This window comes from Vanessa cardui, chromosome 12, assembly GCF_905220365.1.
Source record: "Vanessa cardui chromosome 12, ilVanCard2.1, whole genome shotgun sequence".
NCBI lineage: Eukaryota > Metazoa > Arthropoda > Insecta > Lepidoptera > Nymphalidae > Vanessa > Vanessa cardui.
In genome coordinates, this window is record NC_061134.1 from 8,296,480 (window position 1) to 8,323,162 (window position 26,683).

Sequence of the window (26,683 nt, forward strand, 5' to 3'; positions counted from 1 at the left end):
CGTGTTTACAAACTGTAATATGATGTCCCCTTTAAAGACATAAACTGTTTAAATCCTTGCAATTGAAATTGCTTCTAAGGATTTTGGTTTAATTTAGAAGTAACATGAAGAGATATTTTTGTGTTGTTAAAAAAATCAATTTGAAATTATAATGTCCCTTTTTCTAAAAAGGGGCCGTAGTATTCATCTAAACACCTTAATGAAAAAATTGTTAAAGTATTTATAATTCGTAATTTCGTTGAATAACAGTAGAATAAAATTAGCTCCGATTAGAAATATAATTAGATACCTATAAAAGGAATAAAATATAATATTTCATTTTAAGTCAGACAAAATTATACTTGGCATTGCATTTTTGTTTGTCATAGTATATTTCAGCCATTTTAAAGAATTATAGGAATTTGTCTATTTATGTATTTTAATATTAAACACAAAAGAAGACGAAATAAAACAACTATTATTCAAAAAACATTTTATTTTCGAGAGAAAAATCGAAATGTTTTTTTAAATATTTTACGTCACTTCATTTTATTAGATATCTATGTTATATATTTTTATTCTTATTGATAAATAATGTGTAAACATTGCAAAAAATATACAGAAATATTTTTATGACAGTATTATCAGACTAATGGATTTGTAAATAATCACCAATTACTAAAAAAAACAATTATTCCATAATAATCACTTTAAAAGTTTAAACATAAAACATTCAAGGAAAAAACACAGCTTTGAAACAAAAAAGGACCAAAACAAACATAAATTAAATAAATACTTTATTAACATCAATATGAAATCAATGACAACGAAGATGATGAGTTAAAATAATTATCAAACTAATGTCACTTGCAATAGGCATCGTACATACGTACATTTTAAATGTTGCCAAATAAAATAATTCTACCGTCTACGTACACAAATGAAATGGGGACGGATATTATTATAATAATTTAATTATAAACACGTATTTGGTCGGCTTAAGTTTTATAAATATGTCTAGTTATTATGGTAATAATTTGAGAATCGAGTTTCACCACGACCAATTAGGGCTGAAGGGACCAAAATTCCATATATCAGGAAGACCTTCATGTGCTTCATCGTTAAAATCGCTTTCGGACCATTGGAATGGTTTTAATTCATTTTTCTTAAGCATATCTTGTGACTCCTTTTCAGCTTCTTCTTGTTGATGTTTCACGAGGTCTCTGATTTCTAAACCATTTATCATCGGCACATCATCAAACTGATCCGTGTATATGGAAGCAACATTGCCTTTGTTTATAGGAACATCGGTCTTATTGGATTTCATAACTTCTGTAAACGGTGGACTTGATATTGCGATGAATTCTAATGATGTTTTGTTGGCTTCTCCTGAAATATAAGTTTAATATTATTTAATTATAATGTCATAACACAACATTAAGTATCTACATTAAGTACTTAAATGTATACAAATAAGAATTACAAAATAATTACTGCTTAAATCGTGGAATGATGGCAAGAATCGTAACTTAATCATTAAGTAAGCAAATAAATAAGTTATACCTTTTCTTATTATCTTGATCATTAGAACGAGCTGATAAATATATATTATCTGTTTACTAAATTTATGCATATATGAAATATTTGTAAATGTTGTAATGATAATAATATTTGGGGACTTAATTATTTATTTTAGTTTTCAACTTACCAATAATGACTTTAGTATCAATAATGCCATATGCCTCCTTATACTGTTTTGCGATGTCTCCGCGAACGCCAAGTACTGACCAATACTCTGCTTCTTTGAATATACAGTTTTTGTTATCTTTACAGTTAATAAAGCTAGTGTCGTTGATTGCGGATACATTGTTAGTTCTCATTAGTTTTAATATGCTATCTAAAGTTGACGCATTTTTAAAGCCTTTGTGGAATATAATAGCTTTCGGTGATTCGGATTCAGAAAATATTTTTCCGTAAGCTTCTTCCATTTTTGGGATGTGAGTATCGTTTGCTATGTCCTGTAAACAATATAAGTACATCGTTATTTGACGCTCGTCATTTAATTTCATTCCAATTTTTATCTTAATTCGTCAATTGGTAATTGCTAAAAAATGCTACTATTTTGTACTCTTACCATAAAGAACGGTAATCCATAAGTTGCCCAATAAGTTTTTTCCAGGAAGGCGTCAGAAAGATCAGCGGAGTGGGTCCTTCCAGGCACTTGTTCTATCAGCCACAGTAGACCTTTAGCTCGCCCGCTGCCGGCACGGTGGACAATTGTGTGCTTTATGTCTCTGCGCAAATTAAAAAAAAATACCATTAGTTGTTATTTTCTAAATAATTATTTCAAAATTGAAATTTTGCTCGTTCATTTAAAAGTAAGCGTGCAATTGTTTTTAGAATTGATTTCATTCTAATATTCAGTTTTATTTTATTTTTTTTATTTCTAAAAATATTTAGTAATATTGTATTTTCGCTTTAATTATGCTTTTGTTAAAGGAATAAAGGTCGAAGCTTAGTTTGGATAGTGGTTTTCACCTTGCGAGTCAGTCTGTATATCGTTGTTTCTATATAATAGAATTAAATTTTTGAAATTAATGTTTTGACATTAAAAAAAAAACAAAAAAATCAATTGTTTGAATACACGATTAAATGATTCGCTTATATTTAAAATCATTTTCAAATTTTGCGCTACGAATTACGATAACCGTTCAGAAAACTGTTGATTGTAAACTATCCGCAACTAACAATACGACGACGGTGATGTTATTCTGATTCTGGCTAAAGTGACTTTCAAACATACTTTGACGCACACACATGTGTACTTGGCGCACAAACAATTGACCGGTCTGCGTATGATAATCGTTGATGAAGTTTAAAAAATATAATAGGACAAAGGCAATGATATTCTAATAAACAGATATATTATATCCATACTAAACAGAAAAAAGTGTGCCGCGTCGGGGACCGTTTATTTTAGTTTATTTTTACATTTCGTTAAAAGTAAAAACGATAGCTTGATAAAAACAATAAGTAAAAGGGATAACTAGATGTTTTAATTACGCAAAACGTATTACTACGGAATTATGATGTATTATAACGTATTACTACGTAAAACGACTAAAGGCAAACGTCTCAATTAGGACGTTTTCTAGTCTTCACTTTTTGCGCGTTAATAACATATCTGTTTACTACAACATCATTGGGACAAAGGTATTCAAACATAAAAAAAAAATCATTACATACTTATTAATATTGCTCTCCGTAATCATTTCTTTCTTCTCAGCCTTCGGTGCGTTAATTTCTTCGCTCGTGTTCATGATTTGGCTGAACCTGTTGAAATCGACTACGAGCCACTGTTTGCAGCCTGTACCGGAGTTACTGCGAGCGAGAGTGCGGCCCCAGGAACTGACGTTCGAAGCGAGATGGTTAGCGGCTGATATGCGGGGACCGATAGGAACCTGAAATATGAATACAGTTAATAATCAAGTAAACTTCACAATAATATAATACTGTTGATGTAGAAATATTGTCCCGTCTAGATATAATTGACAGAGTGAGAGATTTCTTGGTGGTAGGGCTTTGTGCAAGCCCGACTGGGTAGGTACCACCCACTCATCAGTTATTCTACCGCCAAATAATAGTAATCAGTATTGTGGTGTTCCGGTTTGAAGGGTGCGTGAGCCAGTGTAACTACAGGCACAAGGGACATAACATCTTAGTTCCCAAGGTTGGTGGCACATTGACGATGTAAGGAATAGTTAATATTTCTTACAGCGTCATTGTCTATGGGTGATGGTGACCACATCAAGTGGCCCATATGCTCGTTCGCCAACCTATACAATAAAAAAAACAATAATACCAAAACAAAACGTAGTTAAAGTGTCTAATTATTAATAATAATCACAATTAATTTATAATACTGACACTAAGAAAGACATTCAACGACTTCCTACGATCTGGATATTATAGTACAGAGAGATTTGCACGACCAATCGTGCCATTATACCTTTATTATAGTGCTGGAGTTGAGTATAGGGAGGAATAAGAAAATAATACGATTAGAGAAAGATAAGGCGGAACACAGACGGTTTTATTTTCTTGATATAATATAACCTATAATCTCAAGAATCACACCGTACAAATTAACCTTTAGACCAACAATGGAAATTAATTGTTTCATAAAACAATAATTTCCACATAATATTAACATCGAGACGACACAATCATGTTTATCGTAGTCGTACGTTATACAAAATGACACATCGTACACGTCAAGATACAGAACAGTAGCAGCGCTATTTACGATGTACAAACATACAAATATAACTATACTTTCTATTTAAAACGAAATATTTAAACTAAGTAATAAAAAAATCACTTACTTGTTCGGTAATATTAACATTTTTCCACAGTTTGCTATTGTAATTTTTCAATGCTGTTCCGGTGATAACTAAGCGATGATCGACCCCCTTGATAATATATAGCTCATCCTGACTGGTGACCGAACCCGGATAGCCTGCGAAATCCACTGATGACCCAGGTGCTAAATCAGAATCCTTCGACGTACGGTGATAATTTAATTTGTACCTCTTCATGATTCTGGTCATTGATGAATAGCTGAAAATGAAAATACTAGGTTAAGGCCAGCTTAATACATTCATAGGTTTACTTGTAAAAAGATGGTGGTTTCAATCATCTTATTATAAAGATACTTTTCTTACTATTAGAAATGTAAACAATTAATGTATGTTCTTTTTATACAAAATTACACAAATTAGAAAAGTTTTTTTTTTGTAAATTTAGACTTAATTTCCAGTCACTAGAATACCAGCTTTAAAGTTATCAACTTATCTGAACTACTTACTAAATATATCGTAAATAGAAGAAGGAAGATTTTGTCTCGTTAAAAGTTAAAATTGTTTTTTTGTTTTCAAATTTAGTACCATTGAGAAGGATTAGACCTGAATTTTCCTTTTCAAAGCTCCATATGGCACTCTCTTACATTTAAATATTGTTATAAGTCCACGTTTTACAATAAAACGAATAAAGTACACGATGCAAACCAAATTGCAATCATAACACGAACTTCATAACAAACCGAAGCAGACATGCGTGCACCGTGCCCGCTATTGTTCCATTGTTACTTTGTCTTACCTGCCAGCGACATCCTGTGCTACAAACAGCTTCTTCATAGCCGTCCCATCCTCTGATGTTTCATTGACAATTCTCAAAAATGCACTTGACAATCCGGGCATAGCGCTTATTTCAGGATCTTCTATGGTGATGTTCAGTTTGTGCTGTAACTCATTCACTTCTGCTATTGAGTTCAACCAATATAGGTCCGATATATCGGTGTCATATTCATTCATGCTGCGTTCGACTCCATGTTTCCATCCAGTATATATACCTCCGATTTGCGTGTAGTACAGTGATACCTGAAAAACGCATCATTCAATAAATTCTAATTTTAAAATAAACAGATTTTGTCATATAAAGAAATTAATCTTTATCCAGTGATAAGTAACGTGCGTATTCAGCTAAAATACCTATCTATAACTTAGAGCATTGTTTCTTAACCTGTGGTCCGCGGACCCTTGGGGGTCCGCGAGTATAGGTATGGGGGTCCGTAGTCTCATCTATGGACCATTTAATAATAACAAATAAATGTAACTAAAAGTCTCTCGTAATCGCTACGCTTTTAGCATGGCGAACGTGCGCCAGCGACGGTGTCCGAGACTGAAGTGAAGTCCGAAATGTGCGTGCAGGCTATAACTCTCCCCGCACCGCCCGCGCCTGACACTAGCGCCGAGTAATCATTTGTGTTGTGTGCTTGCGCCTGCATTGTTTTGTTTTGTGTTGTGTTGCGTTGGAGACGTTACGTTACGTTTTTAAAGTGATTGTGACTATTTGTGACAATGAAACGCTGGTTAAAATCAAATGATTCCGCTTCAGACGAAGCAAATGAAAAATCTTCGACTTCAAAGGTTAAACGTCGAAAGTTTTGCAACGAATACTTAGCTTTCGGTTTCACAAGTACCAATTTAAACGGCGAAGAAAGACCTCAGTGCGTCATATGCTACGAAGTTTTGTCGAATGAGTCAATGAAACCGGCCAAACTCCGACGTCATTTAGAAACAAAACACCAAGATCTTCGTGAGAAATCTAAATCCTTTTTCCAAATTAAAGCTTCGGAATTAGAGCGAAGCAAAAAAACAATGATGAAGACTGCTACTGGGACCAATAACGAAAATGCTGTATTAGCGTCTTACCAAGTATCCTTGTTAGTTGCAAAAAGTGGTAAGCCTCACACCATCGCCGAAGAATTAATATTACCGTGCGCTAAAATTATGGTTTCTGCTATGTTGGGAGACAAAGCTTCCAAGGAATTGGACATAATATCGTTATCAAACAGTACAGTGAAGAGTAGAATTGATGAAATGTCAGGAAATGTTAAAGAGCAGTTGATTTTGAACGTTAAAGCGAGCACATTTTATGCTTTGCAATTAGATGAGAGCACAGATATTAGCAATGATGCAAACTTGCTTGCATATGTTCGTTACGAACACAACGACGGTATAAATGAGGATTTATTATTCTGTATGCCTCTGCCTTCGCATACTACAGGTGAAGCTATTTTTGAAGTATTGAACAAATTTATGTCCACTCATGAAATACCGTGGGATAAATGTGTGGCGGTTAGTACCGATGGTGCTCGAGCTATGACCGGTACACGAATAGGACTTCAGGCGCGCGTAAAGAAGATGAATCCATCTATTGTCTGGCATCATTGCTGCATTCATAGAGAGGCATTAGCTGCTAAAAATATGCCAGAAAAATTAAAAACAGTGTTAGATGACATAGTGCAGGTAGTGAATTTTATTAAAGCGAGGCCTCTAAATTCCCGTATTTTCGGAATGATTTGTGAAGAAATGGGAAGCATTCACAAGCAGTTGTTATTGCATGCTGAAGTACGTTGGTTATCTCGTGGCAAAGTTGTGTCACGTGTTTTTGAGCTGAGAGATGAGATAAGAATATTCTTTTTGAAAAATTCTGTAGGCGGAGCTAATAAACATGCTGATAAATTTAATGACTTTGGATGGCTCTCAATGGCAGCATATTTAGCTGATATCTTTAATGCCCTTAACGAGCTGAACTTGGGTCTGCAAGGGAGAGATAACAACATCTTCCAAGTTGAAGATAAAATAGAAACGATGCTAAAAAAGATTGACCTTTGGACTAATCGTACAATTAAACAAAACTATAATCACTTTCCTACACTGGCAGCGTTTTTGGAATCCTCTGGTGAAGCAACGTTGTCAACACAAGTACAAGACGAAATGATTAAACACCTCCGCACGTTGAGGTCTTCGTTTCGGAATTATTTTCCAGTACCCGACAAAAATAAAACTTGGATAGTAGACCCTTTCAACACAGACGTTACTGATATCATTGGCTTGACAACGGTACAGGAAAATCAATTAATCGAAATATCCTGTGATTCAGCTTTGAAACGAACTTTCAAGGAATTCTCTTTGTCAAGTTTTTGGTTGAATGTAAAAAAAGATTATAAGGAAATATCAGAAGAAGCACTGAAACATTTGCTGCTTTTCTCAACCACATACCTCTGTGAAAAGGCATTCTCTGCTCTGGTATATACTAAAAATAAATACAGAAACAGATTGCATGTGGAATCCGATTTGAGATTACAACTTAATAGCAACATCAACCCAAACATCACTAACTTAGTTGCAAAAAAGCAGCACCAACCTTCACACTAACGTTTTTGTATAACTAAGTACTTTTCTTAATATATATATAGTAGATACTAAAATAAATGTTCAGAAAATTATTAATGTTTTTTTTTATTATTAAGGGGTCCTTGAAATTGTGCTTGATTGCCCAGGGGTCCGTGAACTGTAAAAGGTTAAGAAGCGCTGACTTAGAGGAATGTGCAATATCGGAAGGGACGATTGTTTACATTTTTTTTTTTTTACTTTATTCAAGTGGGCTTTTTCAAGCACTTTTGAATCGTCATATAACAATTAAGTGAAGCTACCACCGGTTCGGAAAGTAGATTCTACCGAGAAGAACCGGCAAGAAACTCAGTAGTTACTCTATTTCAACTATTGATAACATTGAGCTATTAAACGACAAAATATTTTTTTTTATTGTAAATAAACATACAGTTCGATTGTAGGGGCTGCACTTGCAAATGGAAGGCCTATATATGATCATAAACTAACAGAAATATAAGATAGAATGGAAATTATTTATGAAACATTAAAAAGTAAACCTGAATAAATAACGCACACGCATACTAGGTTAATGGAACTTGGTAGATACCTAAGATACTATGTTTAAATACTTTGGCGTAAACAACGACTAAAAAGAAACAAAATAAAATTTCTTATAACAAATCTTTGTTTCTTCGAGTTTACAATGTGATTCATCCCGGTTATAACTGATAAAACAATGTTTGAATCTCAGACCGTTCTAGTATAAAAACATGGAATCGTTACAATGAACTTACGTGATATTAACAATACTATACAATCAGTAAAACATAACAACGCGCTTAAAGGAATCGTCTTCATGACGCGAACCGCAGCCGTAGACTTGACGCGGCATCCGAATCAATTTAATGTTATAAATGTATTATGATATTGCTATACTTGTAAGTATAACACCTGAATTGTTTAAAAAATTAAAACCACCCTGTTCTAAATGCTGTTTTATCTATTACAATGCAAAATAGTTGACAAATATTAGTATATACGATCAAATAGGAAAAGTATAGTGATAAACACATCTTAAATTCATTTTTACCATATATTATCACATTTCCCTAACTAAAATCGAATCAAATAATAATAATGATAATATTCATATGGTCACTAAAATAGTTTTATTCATATAAAAACTTACGTGGTGCCAGAAAGGATCAGACGAACTATGTTCAGCTGCGTAGGTTTTCCATATATTTGCTGATTTATCCAAAGCATCTCTAAGTTTATCGCATTGTTTTTCTAACGGTTGGTCTTCACATTTAGCTCTTATTGTGTTTTCCAGATGCATGTGGATCAAGTACCAAGTCAGAGCTCCTTCTACTATGCCAGCCGCGTAAGCTTGTATTTCGTCGGGATATGAACCATCGGTTTCCACTTCTAGGAGTGACCATCTTTACAAAAAATAGAAAAATACATTTAATGGATATCAAATTGTTTATCAAAGTGTAGTGAGTCTATTTTAAATGTTGTTTATTTGTATTATACAAATAAAAAAGGACTTTAACGATAAAATAACTTTTGTGAAATACAGTCGCTAGTTTGACGTTTTATCGTAACTTTCCGGTAAAGTTAGATCCTGTTTTTACTATGAAAAAATAACTATGAAATAAACTGTTATAAGCAAGTTATAAAAACGCAACATTCTGTATTATTGAACTTTACTAACTTCTTAGTTTCATTGTTTAACCCTTTAATGATTCAATAAATACTATTAATATACAGAAGACATTTTGAAGTTGTACTGACCCTGTAGTCTCGATGTCTGCCCTGAAGTACGCTCGGGCCACTCCTCTTGCGATATCCTTTAAATCGTTGCTCTGACCCCAGTACTCAATGCGATATCCGGTTTTCTCTGAATAGAACACGGTTGCTGCATAATTTCCGTCTTCCTGGATTCTAATACAATAATAAATAAAACAACGTATTAATTATAATAAGGCGCACTTATGTCATACCATCACAGCTAGTCTTAGTATAGTGGATTATGAGATTCTCATATATACTGGTTTCAAAATCAAAATCAGCTATTAAAAAGGATTGAGTTGCTAGTATTTACACTCCCGTGCCCAGAAAGTCACGTTAAGTCGTTGGTACATCGTGTGAAATCTATTCCGGCGTAGAGAATTTTTATTCCGATCGGATTTATCCGGAGAATACAATCATTATTATTCTACGACTAAACAGAAATACAATTTCTCTTTGTATATCAGGCTCAAGAAACATACGCGTAACGTCTTACTAATAAATTGTCGAACATAGGAAATGTTAGACAGTTTCTCAGTGTAAATAATATTTTATATTATATAAAAAATTGGCTGTTGTGACAACTATACAAGTGGCCTATCTAAACAACGACTTCTTTTATATTTTAAAAAACTTCAAATCTTAACACTACCTTTAAACATCAATAAACTTTAAACAAATTTCGTAATTTCCGAAATTAAACTGGATCTATAATCATATTCGGTGGTGAATGAGTAAAATATACATCAACTGATTTATTAACAAAAATTTTATGATATATTTGTGTAAACAATTTGGTTTGAGGCAAAAGTATAAATCATAATCTCCGTCATCGTAGTCCATTATAAAATGTAAAAGTATTATTAAATAAATCTGAATTTTTAATATTTATATAAAAGTTAAAAATAAATTATATTACCTACGAGAAATGCGAGGCGCAGTTTGCGTCAATAAGCATATAAAGTATGATCTACGGTTTATTTGTAAAGCTATTTTAACAGCAGCAGTAAAAGGTATTAGATGTGTTCATACAAAATATATTGCAATCATTGACAGTAAACGAAATGTGATCAATGCCTAGTGATTCGAAACGAAAATGTTTGATCTGGACAAGTTAAGATCTTCACGTCCCATTACAACTTTTAGGTAACTGAAATCCAGCTTACAAAATACGTCAAAAAATGTAATTCCCTAGATATTTTTTTAGTAATTTTTAAAGTGTAGCTTACCTTTCTATTTGTCCAACGAAGAGTGCTAAGATTGCGAGGACTCCGAGAAATCCCAAAATGTAAGAGCTTATCTTTGTCTGCATCCAAGACGCGCCTACGACTTTTAAAATTTTACTCATTTTGCTCTATTAAATAAAGAATGAAGCGTAGATAAGTTATAAAATGAAGAATATGTTTAGAAATTTAATAATAATGAAGTGACAGTGCGTGTAGATGATGTTTTCCAGTAGGAGAACGACCATCAAAGTTGTTGTTTGACGCGGTGCTCAATGTTCCTGTATCGCTCCGACCGTTGCGCTCGGAGTCTACATTGGATTCCGCTCTTACGATGAGGTGGACTTTCACACCCGATATTATATTTATTATCTTTATACCCTGGAACAACGAAAAAATATTTTTATTATTGTATTCTATATATAATTTGAAAGCATACATTGTAAAATCATTGATTAGAATACGCAGCCGCGTTTTTTTTAAAGTTCAACTGCCTGCAATGAAATCTTTTAATCGATCAACGTTGATATTAATTAAGTATTATAATATTTTTTTAGACAATAAGGTACAACTAAGGTTTTATTTTAAGTAAGTCAAAATTTAATGTATCTATTATTTACTGTAACATAAATAAGTATATAAGATATAAATAGTAATAATAAAACGAAAATACTTAAAAAATATAGATTACGTATTTTTCAAGTAGTGACTTTTTTTTACTGGCGAATACGTTTGTGAAACCGTAAATTAAGTTATATCGATAATTAAGCTAGTAAGCTCAAATTCCGAGTTAAAAGCAATCATTCTAGTCGATAAAGTAGATTAAATACGGAAATAATATAATAAAATGAATAGAATATAAATACAATGTTATAGGAAATTTCATTACACTTTATCGAAATAAATATTATTTGTAATTCCAGGAACTTAATATACCTACTTACTTTTTATTTATTTGAACTTGGTTTGAAAATAAAATAGGATTTTGAATTCATTTATTAATAATCACAATAACACGATGACGTAAATAGTTCATATGTTTTGTTCGTTTGTTCTCACAAATACAACTAACAATTTTATTGTACATCAGTAGTCGGTTGATATTTTGTTATCATAGTATCAATAAAAGATAGTCTTGGGATTGCGCTTTCTATGTTATCTATTGAACGTAACTAAAACAGGAATTAAATATTATTATATTAGCTGCAATCCTTACACAGTATTGTAAGATTTCGATTCTAAAGATTTTTAATATGTAGTTTAAATATTATAATTTAAATTAAATAAGTATTATTCGTATTTCAAATTAATAATATTTTTTTAAATCTTGATTATTATCGCGTTTTAAAAAAAAATTATGCCTACCTGCTCGAATAATTAATATACTTTTTTGATTTTATTTATTATCATTTTCTACTCAATAGAGTATTTAATAACAACGTTTGATTTTCATTATCACTTCACTTCTAAGAGGTAAGTCTCGGGACGGAACGAAAGCGGCCAGCGTAGTCTGGTCCCAACTAACACTAGAAGCAAAGACCGTAGCTGAAATCGTACACTGTACCTACGATTTTACACGTGTAGCTTAAACAATCGCCTAATAATACATACCCTATTTCTTCTATCTTTAACAATACGATCTCTTATCTACTACAAAAATATTGTGACCTTACATTACACATGTTTACCTGAGCTAACTAAAAGTTAAAAAAAAAAAAACTTTAATACAAAATTATATTTGTGGTAAATTATACTTATAAATGATTATTTTAGTGTCAAAAATTATTAATGTTGTCTATTTTATTTCTTATTTCTGTCCAAAGTGATCTAAAAGCAATTTACAATTCAATTAATAAAGCACAAGGATATAAATTGAATAATTATGTCGTAGTCTTATCGTCACAAATCAATTATACAACCTAAGACCTTATAATGTAAATATTTTATTTTACTGTGAATTTATCAATTTAATTTAAAATAAATTTAGAAGATGTATCCTTTATTTATAATATAAGCAGATGTGCGAAGCCTTGGAATATAGCCAAGCACTATTGGTCAGAAATGTAATATTTGCGGTTTTATGTCGGTTTGTACACTTATGTGTGATAATTCAATTTCCACATTACATGGGTATGTATCAACTACTTAGCCAAATAGAGTGATTATAAATTATTTTTAAGAGTCAATTCGAAAATTATTTTGTTATTAAATTAGACAGCATTTTATAAAGATCTTTGTAAACAATGTTATAATTGTGTAATTATATTTTGTTGACTTTGTAATTTACTGATTTGACGTAATAAATAGAATAGACAAGCGAGTGCTGTGTCACTAAGAGCTCATTTATAATACGTACTAAAATTTAAACGACATATCTGACAATTTTTATCATACCTATACACATAGTTATTTGTAAACATTCTTGATCGTTTTTTTAGATGAAATAAATAGCCAAATTTTTTATGCAAAATTAATTAAGGCAAAAATAATATTCGAATAATTTTAACATGCTTAATTATTAAATTATTAAAAGATGTAATGACGGGAATCGTAAGAGTTTTAATTTTAATTATGATAGTATATTATTTTGAATGTTCTACTATTTAATAAAAACAACTTATTAGTTCTGTATTTATTACTGTATTCGAATTAAATGAGAATTATACTGAACTTTGTTATCACTAGTTTCAATATCGATTAATTAAAAAGTTTTTAAAAGTTCTACGTTCTAAATTTCCTCATATTACCATTTGTTTTAAATTATTTTCCGCATTGTATACATATAACATAATATAATCACAATATTATGGTGTAAGTTAAAGTTAAATCATGTAGATAACATCCATATTTCCTAATCACTAATAGTTCCGTATAAAACTAGATAAACTAGCCATGCCTATAAAATATATTACATGGTATTTTAATCTAACATATTATTTATAAGTGTAAAAACTGCTTTACTTTCAATAACAAATGTATGTTAACCATTGAGCTTCCAAGCGAATAAATTTTGACTATCCAGAATACTCAGTTAGAGTTACATCTGAATTAAAGCATTATTTACTTGAATTTCAATAGTGTACGATATTTGTTTATAAAGAAATAAAGAAATATATAAATGTGAAAGTTAGTTCGAACAAAGTACAATTACGGTGCTTCTCTACTTTGACATACGGTATCTGTAATCAGATCCGTCGCCTATAGTTAGCCGCCTCTAGGCGCCATGGCAACAAGTACGCGTTGCAAATTATAATAAGACAACACTTCCTTTATTAAATAATATCGTATCACTCTCACTGAGCCAGACACACACTAACTTAATACATATATATTTAAAACAAAATCATCATCATACACACACACACACATACAAACAATGTATATTTTTGGCAATTACTAGACTAAAGAGCAGTAATTAGCTCTTAAAAAATCCCAGTGTGAAGGGATGCCTCCGAAATAAAAATATGAAATTGTTTGATTATTAGTTATGTACTTTAACCATTATTTGAACTAATATTGACTTGAAATGGAGTTCTAAAGTTAAGATTTCCTTTAGTTGTTACTTAGTGCACGGGCCATATCGGCGTCATAACTTGGAACATAATTCTCTCACAATTTTTACTACAATTATCTTTGGGTTAACTTTGTTTTTTTTTCTTATTTCCGACATTGTTTTATTTCTCTATAGGTAAAGGTTGTCATAGAGAAATCTTAATGGCTTGCCAAGAGTTAGATTTTTTTCACAGTGGTTTGATTCTAAATTATATTATACGATTCTAAATATTAATAACATTTTTATTCTTATATGTAATAAGTAGTATTTAGATTTAAATTATTATCAATTAATTAATATATTTTCGATAATACAAGAACGTCAAATTTTTTTTTCGTTTCTATTGTAATAGGCGAGGGGGTAACTCAAACGGCCTTGTACCATGGATGTGTACAAAAAAGGCGAATAACGACCATAGAGGATTTATATTAAGAATTGTTTGTTACATTTAAAGTTAACATAAATAAGACTTGCCAATAGTTCGCCGGCAACGAGTACGACGTAAACACTTTTATATTAAAATATATTAATATCAAAAGAAATTTCAAAGGACGTCCAACGAATACGTAAACATATCTGAAGTAAATCAATACTGACCGAAGCCAGAACATACATTTGGTTTTATAAATTTTACGATGATGTTCTCTTAGTAGGATGTATTTCTGAGAGCTGGCGTACGATGTTTAACGACCAAAGATATTATTGACATTCACGTGTTATAATATATCAAAATGAAATAACATTTCATAGAGATCCATAGCGAACACATTAAAAAAAACAAATAAGAACAATTATTACAACCTTGATAATCTATAGTGTACAAACCAGTCGATATTCGATTCAATGAAGCTATTAATATAAAGAACAATTAATATATGCTTCTCGTCTTAAGCAATTTATCAACATTGGAGATAGCAACAAATTACTTAAGAGAAAAACTAAACAAATACAGATTAAACTTGGAATTAAGATAAAGACGTCACTGTGGACCGTTCAAATATTTATTCGAACAAATATTTGTAAGAGCTAAAATTTTTCTTTCAAATCTTCAATGTGATATTTACCGACGAGACATTGTTGTAATATATAACAGTTATTACGTCAAAAGAAAACATAGATCGTGTGATCTAGTCAATAATATTGAGTAACTGTCGGGATCAATGGATCAATGAAGTGCGCAGGCGTGAAACTGCGTGTTATTTCAGTAACACATAGGATCATAGCATGTTAAGTGTGCTTATTGCTTTGGCGCCGTCTACCGAGATAAAATAAATAAGGCATATTCTCAATATAAGTGCGAAAAATTATAAATGTGAAAGTTAGTAGTGTCTGTCTGTCTGTTGCTCTTTCACTACCAAATTGCTGAAACGAATTTGATGAAATTTGGTATGTTGCAAATTTGAACTCCAAAGAAGAACATGGGCTACATTTTTTGCCTACCACGTGACAACCAAACCCCCCAAAAGGCGAGCGAAGCCTCGGGCGACAACTAATAATGAATATAAACCATGTAACGGTTTTATATTTAACACGTATTAATCGTTTAAAATATCGATTAATAACTTGCACTTGTAAAAGGTCACTTAAAAAATCACATATAGATTTATTATTTTAAAAATAAATAATCAAAAGAATATCTAATACTTAAACGTAGTTCTAAAAATAATTTTTATTTTCTATAATTGATCTTTATTCGCATATGGAATTTTCTGATAAGAATTGTTCAAATATTTACATTGCTACCTATATGCACATAATTGTTCGAGATATTATTCGTGTTTGCTTACACATATTTAAAGATACAAATTGTAAAGCAGAAAATAACAGCCGTGTGAAGAACCATCTAGTACCATGATGGGTTGACGGTTGGACTTCATAAAATTATGACCATAAATCCTTTCAAGATTAATTTTAGGCTGAATGGATCGACGCATAAGCCGAAATAATTTATAAGCAAAAAATCTGGAGTATTTAAACGGTTTTTCTAAAGTGAATACAACGAAGGACGCAGGTAGGTGCATACCGACATTCTTTAAAGTGTGTTCATATTTGAGATATTTTACAGTAACTTTATATCTCATCTTTGAAATGCATAATTTATAACTCGTTGCATTTATATTCCAATTGTACTAATTTTTAATAGTAATTAAAATCTAGAATGAAACTTTCATAATAACAATATAAGTTTAAGATCTACAAAAGCACGAACATACCAAGTTAAACAAAGTATACATTTAATTAACATTTATCAGATAATAAACAGTCAAGTCTAGAAGTGTATTTAACGGCATTATGTAATGTCAGACATTTTATTGTTAGTTTTATATAACAAATAACTACAGCCGTCACACTTTAGGGCAAAATGGCCTCTAAAGTTGATGGCTTAGAGTACATTTTACCGTGCTGTTACAGTGCGATTTGTTGAATAGATATATGCAATAATACATCTCTTTTAGACGAAACAGTGCAGTATAAGTTACCGCATCATGTAAGTTATGTATATTGTCTTCAATGCTAAACACCAGACATAAAACATTAATTAATTATTAAACCTTAAAAAATAAATATTAAATTATATTTTAAATAAACTAGTTTTTTTTCCTATCGCTAAAAGTATAAAGGAAGAGGAAATGATTAAACCAATGTTACTAGCCAATATGAACAGAATTTTAAGTCACTTTGTTAGGAGTGTTCTTGCTGAATTTTTATTTTTATTAAACTATTCCTCAAGTAGATATGAATAGTTAATTTTTGATTTATGACAGTTATTATATAAGCAATAAATAATAGTAATATAATGTAGTTAAATAATGAGATAAAAATTATATTTACATATTTGATACATTATATTTTAAAATCAAAATTAGTTCCATATTTCGGGTTAGATCATGTACTCAAATTAATGTGACTGTACGTAAATTAGGTAATTGACATTAAAATAAAATAAAGTATTATGCTTGAGACGAATAATATAAATAATATCAAAGGAATATACCTAATATGTTAAAACCTTCATTATCTTTTACTTTTTAAGAATGCATTCAAAAACAAGAATCCTAATCCGAGTCTCTACATGGACTATACGTCTATTTTATAAGGCTTATTATATTTATTTTATAAGAATTTTATAAAAAAAATACAAACTGTCAAACAACATGTCACGAATGCCAATAAATAATTTACTAAAGCAGATCTTTATATGCCAAAGACTGAGATTGATTGAAACCCTAGGTAAGGGCGATCAAACGCTTAGGTATGACTTTTGGCAGGATTAAAATTACCCTTGCTTCGGAGATATTGTGTTGGATTATAAGATACATAAGAGATTTGTGAAAAATCATTGAAGAGATTGTCTTCATATGAAAAATATATGTGGATGGAGAAATGAGAATGTGAATAATACGTATCAAGGATGTTGCCATAGTACGAACGCGTTCCGTATAAACTTAGAACGTTGCCTAATTTAAATATTTTATTGACCACATGACTTTATGCGATTACTGATTCTAATTGAATGTATAAAAATCCTTATTGCTTCTGCGCGATTTCGAAGCGAATAACCGTTTACGAATGAGGTTGTTCGGACATTTCAAGCGCGACGAGTTGTAATCTCGGCCGACTGGATCGACATCGCTTTAGCCGCATATTTTTAAACAAAAAAAATAGTGGTCAATGGCAGGCGACCGTGATATTGGAACTGAGTAAAAAATACATCTTATACTTTCGTTTTTATGGCTTCGCATATCCGATAAAGAAACAGAAGCCTCGTATCACTCTCTTGCCTGTCCGTTCGTTTGTCACGGTCTTTTTTTATTATTATATTCTGGTTAGTGAAAATAATCATCTTTTAACGTATTAGCATCATAATAAGCATAAACTAAACCTAGTAACTATGTTTTCTTATTGATGATATTTTAAAGAGTTGATGTTTCCCAATTCGATTTTGAAATGAAAATTTTCTATATTATTATAAGTTACAAATATTTTAATTGAAAATTTTATAGTAACAATTTATGTGAAAAGGATTTAAATGTAACCCTTGCCTGAATGTGTCGAACCTATGGATATACTATTCTTAGTATTATCAATTAAATATACATAATTAAACTAAGGAGTAGTTTTCACATACTGTATAACTCTGCAAAAATTGTATTAAGGACATAACTCAGGCTTAATATAGACGTCAGTTTAAAAAAGTTGCATGAGTGAATGCACTTAAATGCATGCATGCAGTGAATGCCCCCAACGGTGAATGGAACACCATCAAAGTTCATTGACCTAGCGACTGAATTTCCGATCTCACTCTTAATTATTATTAGAACAGTGAAAGTGATAATTGAATACGCGCAATAAGCCCTACATAGAAACTTGACTACAACTACTATAGTTTTGATTAAATGTTATGTGAATTGCATTGGTTGAAAGCTTTTGAGTACAAGCGTTATATTATAAGCGGCGTAAGGACGTTAAGAATGTCGTACAATAACGAATTAATTATCTACATGCACTATTTGTGTCACACACTCCGTCAAATTAAAAACAATCATTTATCATGTGTGACCTGATTATTATACATATCATATTCGCAAAAATGTTCGGGTCCCTTTCACGGTTGTTTCTCTTTAATTAAGATCATCTATTAATATTTAATCGAGTGAAATTTATTTTTATACTATTTTTATAGCCCTGTTATATACAACAACAGCAACAGCCTGTAAATTCCCAGTGCTGGACTAAAGGCCTCCTCTCCCTTTGAGGAGAAGGTTTGGAACATATTCCACCACGCTGTTCCAATGCGGGTTGGTGGAATACACATGTGGCAGAATTTCTTTGAAATTTATCACATGCAGGTTTTCTCACGATGTTTTCCTTCACTGCTGAGCACGAGATGAATTATAAAGACAAATTAAGCACATGAATCAGCGGTGCTTGCCTGGATTTGAACCCGCAATCATCGAAATAAGATGCACACGTTCTAACCACTGGGCCATCTCGACGCTCGACCCTGTTATATAATAGCCGTGGAATAAAGCTAATAAAGACGGATTACTTCAAAAGACTGTACTACTCTGACTATAAAACGGTTATTGACTTTGAACCTTGACAAGACTAGATAACGCTTGTGTCTGTTACAGGAAAACATAACTGCCTCGAATTAGCAATCAATTACTCGAGTTAACCTCAATCGTATGAATTGAATCTAGTTTTAGATACCTATTATATCCATACTAATATTATAATAAATAATAAATGTTTATATATATATATCCTCCTGCCCTTTTCCCAATTTTATTTGGGGTCGGCGCAGCATGTCTTCTCCTTCCATACTTCTCTATCAGACGTCATCTCACAAGTAACATTCTTTCTAACCATATCGTCTTTCACACAGTCCATCCATCGTTTTCTTGGTCGTCCTCTACCTCTATATCCATCCACATCCATGCTCAAGGCCTTCCTCACAATATGTCCCTCATTCCTCCGCATTACATGCTCATACCATGATAGCCGCCTTCCACATAACTTCTCGGCTATCGGTGTCACTTTCAAACTTCCTCTTATGTACTCATTCCTTACTCTATCCATTCGCGTAACACCACACATTCCTCTCAGCATTCTCATCTCCGCAACATGCTTCTTTCTTTCAGTCATCCCTTTGTAGCCAATAAATGTTTATTTTATCAATAACCAAGACTACAATAACATCTCAAAGGCTGACTTCCTCTTTTGTGCCATGAGCTCCAGTGACAGAAGAAGTCGCTCTTACTTAACACACTCATACTTTAGTTCAAAGTTATAAGATGAAAAAAGCTAAGAATTACAAAAATATATATAATAGTTAAAGGCAGGACGCGTGCGCGTGTCTCTCTCTCTCTCTCTCTGTGTGTGTGTGTGTGTGTGTGTGTGTGTGTGTGTGTGTGTCGTGTGTGTGAGTACGCATGTAAATTACGTGTGAAATTTTCATGTGTAAATGGCTAATTGTATAGATATCCAATTCAATCTACAAAACATGATATTTAATTCAGTATCATCATAACTGAAACTTTTAAGCCACGCAGTTATTTTCCGTTTACATTCGTGCAGAGTTAGTTATAAAGTCATAGTACATGTCAAAACATGTTATAAAAGCATATTTTACACGGAACAACAAAAAGAAGCATTTCAAATTTGTCACGTTCTTACGTTCCAATTGATTAACACGCAATTTTACTAAGGTATATATTTTCCACGAACACGTCTACGTATTATACATAATTTTATAGATACTTACAGCGTCAGTGGTGAGCCCACAAACACAGAATATAGGCGTTCTCAACCCATCGGAATGATACTGCTGATGACAGTGGCGGTCGATAATGTACTTAGACCGCTACTGATCTGTAAGGAGATAAAATATATTAATTACATCGAAACTCTCAGCAATTTTTTTATGGTATAGGTTGGCGGACGAGCATATGGGCCACCTGATGGTAAGTGGTCACCATCACCCATAGACAATGACGCTGTAAGAAATATTAACTATTCCTTACATTGTCAATGTGCCACGTGCCATGTGCCTGTAGTTACACTGGCTCACTCACCCTTCAAACCGGAACACAACAATACTGAGTACTGTTATTTGGCCGTAGAATACCTGGTGAGTGGTTGGTACCTACCCAGACGAGCTTGCACAAAGCCCTACCACCGAGTAAATGTCTCAGCAAATACATTAATTAAGTGAGAAGTGGGAAAGTTGTGATTTAGAAATTTATACGAAACCAGTAAACGATAATTTTTCACCCCTACTGCTGGTAAATATAAAAATAAAAAGTAACTAAACTTACATAGTCTTAATTATTTGATTTATGATTCGCAAATCATATTAAACTCGGAAGTTAATAAAAGACATTTTAAACAAAATATTTTACGAACTTATATAACAATGTAACTCAAAACTTGCCTACTTAGATTCTTGGTTTAAATAAATATACAGTATTACTTATTTAAAAAGCTAAGACCAAACTAAGCTAATAAAGTATGACGCCCAATAAAAAGTTCAACAATGAGATATTTGCTCACCGACTAATATAATGTAATGAAAAACCGCTTTATCTAATTATTACAGTATCTTAAAAGTAATAGATACGTCTTAGCAACAAACTGTTATTTCATTTATTTTGAGCACTATAGCAACCGAAATGGGAATAAATACTTCGCGCATCAATATAGATAAACAATATAGAAGTTTAAACAAAGTTGGATAAGTTATGTGTATTTAAAAAGTTATTTAATAAAAAAATCTTGTCAGTAAAATAAAGTCTTTAAAATCAATAACACTAAGATAGGTTATACACAAAGGTAAAATTCCAGTATTTTTTTACGCTTACTACTCTATAAAATATTTAAATGAGATATTTTTAACCATTGAATCGTTGCTGATGTCTGTGTTGTTACTATATTAAGTGTTATTACTTCCAACGCCAAAAAAGGCCATTTTTTAATTGCGTTTTAATACGTCTTATTTTCTTGTACTATAACCGAAACATAAATTGCCTCAATCCATTAAACTTTATAATGAAGTAATAAATTAAGTATCCTGTGAGTACTTAAAGATGGGCGGCCATTCGTAACCTTATAATTTAATGAACAATATGATCGCCTGCAAACATTTAGACGGAGCGATAAGATGGTCGATTATTCGGCCCGCGCCAAGGTGGTCGTCTTTTAAACGATAAAGCCTTAACGTTCTCGTATATTCTATGAAATCAGCAGGTAATACAAACAAAATAACAAAGGTCAGTGTGTTGGTCATTAAAATAAAATTAATACAAGTACATATTTATGCATAATTTATAAGATTAATCAAATTTTAGAAACATAACACACTTTAAATATAGAGAAAAAATATATTTTTACAGTGGGTCTATGGGAAAATTTTAATGATTAAAAATTATGAAATGATGAATAATATTCTGTCTCTGTGGGTCATTGTCACCCTGACACAAGCTTTTCGCACAAGATAAATAGGTAATCGTAATGATTGTACATTTATTAAATAAAGATTTTCAAGTGAAGGCCAATGGTCTCTAGAAAAACACCTGTTAGAATTATTGCGTCTCACGGGTTGAGATTGCTTATAAGTCTAAAGCGGGATTTTCAATCGTTTTGATAGAAAGCCGACCAACAACGATAAGGTTATATATTTTTTACGATTATTACGTGTATCTACCGAAATGATAACAATGCCAAAAGCATTCTGCAATATCTTGGCCTTGCATACCTTAGTTTCACCTTATGATCCGCGATCTGTTCCAATATATTTATGTAAAAAAAATGATAGTCTTTAATAACTTTGATCTATAAGAAATTTAATATTTCAATTTTCATTAAATTTCAAATATAATCATATTAAAAGTTTCATCATGGTCTCTTGTAAAATAGCTAAGCTACTACTAATATTAATAATATATAAAATAAAAAACCGGCGTTGTGATGTACTCATGTTGCAAATTATAATATTAAACTACGTTACTTTGTATAAAAAAAAGATATAAAACCTTAGAAGGAGTTGGAGAGATCCCAAAATAAAGGGGATTAAATTTATGTGGCTTGTCAGTGTCAGTTGTCAATCAACATAAGTTCTACGATTTTGCAAAGCTATTCGTGTTTTCTCCATCTTATGTGATATTACTACTTAACACCAAAACGCTAAGAATTGATCGATTCGGGCAACAACTGCTCAGCTCTGACATGATTGATAACGTGTCACTCAATACACTGTTATAAAATTTTAGTTTAGTTAGTTATTTTAAAACAAATGAATACCTACAGTAACGTTATATTTTATTTAAAGATTTGTAGTCATTTGAATCAGTTCTCATAAGTCGACGGGGACAGATATAATAAGTGTTGTCATTATTTTTAAATTAAAAGTGTTCAAAAGGCTTTATATATAACTGCCAACATATAATATGCAACCTTAAGTGAACTAAATAAATTTATATGAAATTATAAGAAAATGCAGGATGAACAGAGATTTTTACCGAGCAATGAGTAACTATATAATCATGACATATAAAAACATAAGTGTTAAATTTTTTTAAATAAAAAAAATGAGATAAAACAGCGACAGGAGGAGTTGAAATAGCAAAAAAAGTAATAGGTGTATGAATTATACGTTATCTATTATCTAAAATCTTAAAATAGAGACAGATTAAAAAAGTTTAAAGCTTGAAAGAGTTTTCGAAGGAATGGTTCACAAAAACATATTTAAAAATTTAAACCAAAAAAAATGTATTCAGGTAAAATGAATAATTTGTGGGAAATAATTACCAAATTTTTTTTTAAAGTGAGAAATAATTTATTTTATAATTATAATAAATGTAAGTAATTACCCATTAATACTGGAGGATTCTTCTGTAATGGACAACTAATTTCTGAAACCTCTATATATGCAAAAAGTAAGGTATAACTAATTGTTGAATATATTTATTATAAAAGATAAACAATGGAAAAAAAAATTATACTTATATCATTAATATTTGAATAAACCGTACCGTATCGTAATATTTTTGTGTACGCATAGAAATTAACCGTACTAATTGGATAATTAGTAGTAAGTAGTACCTAAATATTTGTTTTGTTTAAATCACTGTTACGAACTTTTTAAATCATATGTTTCGAAAATAATTATTAATAATAAAATAAAAATTTAATACGAATAGACTTAATACCTAGATTCTAGCAGACGTGCTTTTGAGAGAGTTTGTTCCAGTATATAGATGATTGCTCGGAAAAATTGCGAATCTTTATACGTCTCACGCCACAGATGAATTTAGGATTCGCGGAAAATTCATCGATATAAAACAATTCGACTTAAGGAAGTCGAATTATTTTTAGTCGAATAGTTTTTTAGACGAATTGTTTTAGTCGAATTTTCCATAGACAGAATTTAGACTGTACTAAGTGACGTACATATATCTTATAAAAACATCGTGTAGCCTAATGATGATCGATCTATCTGAGAAAAACATAGGTAAATAACATATGATTTTCCTCAAAATGGTTTTTATTAAATTATTGATATAAATACTGAATGAGTGAACTAATTAACGATTATCTTTATACAGACACATTTTAAATAAGTACAGCAATGTTAATTTCCTTTCTATTTGTAAATAATTCAACAAATTTATTACTACTATTAAACATTAACTACACCTAGCTGTTTTTCCTTGTAAATAATTGCATTTAATGATGACAGAATTATAAACAATTTTGTGTTCAGTATCATATTAGATAAGAAAACTTATGAATAGGTTGTAATTCAAGGAAAGATTATGGAATCGTGTAATAACGCTATTCCATAGCTTGATAAAATACTCAAAACAGACAAGCAATTTCCGGAATATGATATGAAAAGTAAAATTAAATATTGATTTCTATTACACACGACTATATTATATATAAATGTTTTTTGTTTACTTTTACTTTCTGAATACAGAATTTTGCTTTCCATTTGTTATGAATATACTAATTACTTAATTTCTAATAAATTAGTTTGATAATATTTTATATTCTATTTTTACTCTTCTAGTAATTGGATGAATTTTTGCTCTACAGGGAGGACTATTTATGCACAAAATACTTTCATTTGGAATGGGTTAAATAAACTCGTCTAAATCGTTCATTAAACTGTGTTTGCATTAAAAGAGGTTTCATATAACAACATATTTTCCAGGGAAAGTTTGGACTATATCATATTTTTAAGATTTGTAGAGCGGTGAAATATTATTGTTTTCGGGGTCGTAGCATAATATATTGATACTCCTTTATTTTGTAACGTAACATGTACCTTTTTTATTATACCTTGGCATTGAATTGTAATATTCTGATAAAATGAATTTCCAATATTATGAATTACCAATGACTAAAAATGTTATCAAGTTCAGGAGACATTTTCAAAAACCGCTCTCTCCAAACATACCGTAATGCGGAATTATTGAAATGGTGTATTTGTCAATTTGTTCATTTCTTCATAAGCATATTGAAAAATGTTATAAATAACATTATATACAATAATTTTATTTATATACTAGTATCGTTATAAAATTTAAATGCTTGCTATATCACACTATGGAAAATTACAATAAGTAGGTACACATTTCCATAAGTTTATATAGCCATGAATTCTTATCGTACACACACAGTTTTACCACAGATAACGTTGACAAAACCCATTGATAATGATTGAGCCTTGCCAAGTTATTTGTAAGTGCAATTATTACGTATATGAGAATTACAGGTAACAACTAAAACTACGTCAGCTGTGAAAATTCCAATATTTCAAGGTAGACTACAAAGATAACAATTTCTTGCTAGCTAGTTGCTTGCTAGTTATATAAGCATCAAATATTTTTTTAATAAAGGATTGAGTTTAAATACATATATACTATATGAGTAGTCAGGTTTGCTTCGCAACGCGTTCTAAATATAACACCACGTGTTCTTAATAGTACGTGGGGACATTGTTCGGAACCCGATTCAATACGATTGGGGTCAAGTGCCTCACGTCTAGACTATAGACTGTAGTATCCCATCGAAAAATGACCATTGGTTTGGATTCTTAAAATCGCCCCATAAATACTTAGCTGTGAAGCAATGTTCAATTTATAGTTTTGCACAGATTATTTAGCACGATTTACGAGGAAAAGTCTTGCTTAGAAGCTCTATACAGACTACAAGTTAATACCCGTGGATGAAACGGATGCAGTAGAGAAAGTGTACGTCGGTCATTACGACCGAGAATGTTGTAAAATTTGAATAATGAGATAAAACCATAAAATAATACGACTTTAGTGCTCTAATTGACCTATTTCTATTAAAACCTTTGTATTGAAAGTTGTGCAATATGTCCACTATGACTAATGAAAAATTGTAAAAATGAACTTACGTTTGCATCGATTTTCCTCTCGAATTTCAGGTAGCCTTTGAATTAGGTCACAGCAAGGCGACTACATTTGAATAGGCACTATTAAAGGGCTTTCGTGCGAACTACAATGAGCCCTGTAGAGACACGACCGCACTTGGTTACATCGAAGTGACGATTACATTGAGCGTGTAGCGCGCTCGGAAATGTCGTGATCGCAAGCGCACGACTCTAGTCTCTACGCTAGCCATTGAGCCATACTTAATAAAAACGAAAATGCTTTGTTTTCCCCAATTTTTATTATAATTCTGAAACTTAACCTGTATATTAAATATTGGTATAGTAAAATTAATATGGTACCAAATTTTCCTAACAAATGTTTTAACACCTATTTTTTTCTTTAATATATGTATGTGTGAATAATACGTATTCGTATTATTCATACATTTTTTTTAATAATTATTGTTATTACCAATACATCTATAACTAT

General features: G+C 31.2%; 1 protein-coding gene across 1 annotated transcript; it reads right to left on the minus strand.

Annotated features, from left to right (window-relative positions):
* Positions 1–762: 762 nt before the first annotated feature.
* On the minus strand, positions 763–26,392 carry LOC124533986 (putative phospholipase B-like lamina ancestor). The gene is made up of 11 exons (XM_047109578.1): positions 26,218–26,392; positions 20,557–20,663; positions 10,742–11,116; positions 9,516–9,665; positions 8,908–9,160; positions 5,137–5,417; positions 4,365–4,599; positions 3,226–3,440; positions 2,114–2,273; positions 1,688–1,997; positions 763–1,368 (listed from the first exon to the last, which is right to left on the minus strand). The coding sequence occupies exons 3-11, from the start codon at positions 10,858–10,860 to the stop codon at positions 1,031–1,033; spliced, it is 2,061 nt and encodes a 686-aa protein (XP_046965534.1). The 5' UTR covers positions 10,861–11,116; positions 20,557–20,663; positions 26,218–26,392; the 3' UTR covers positions 763–1,030.
* Positions 26,393–26,683: the final 291 nt, after the last annotated feature.

What these genes read in the sequence shown, in the direction of transcription:
- LOC124533986 (XM_047109578.1), bottom strand. Translation starts at nt 10,860, where the DNA reads ATGAGTAAAATTTTAAAAGTCGTAGGCGCGTCTTGGATGCAGACAAAG. An exon ending in ATGGATTACCGTTCTTTATG is followed by an intron (nt 1,998 to 2,113) that starts GTAAGAGTACAA and finishes TATTGTTTACAG; the next exon opens with GACATAGCAAACGATACTCA. An exon ending in TGATACTAAAGTCATTATTG is followed by an intron (nt 1,369 to 1,687) that starts GTAAGTTGAAAA and finishes CTTATATTTCAG; the next exon opens with GAGAAGCCAACAAAACATCA.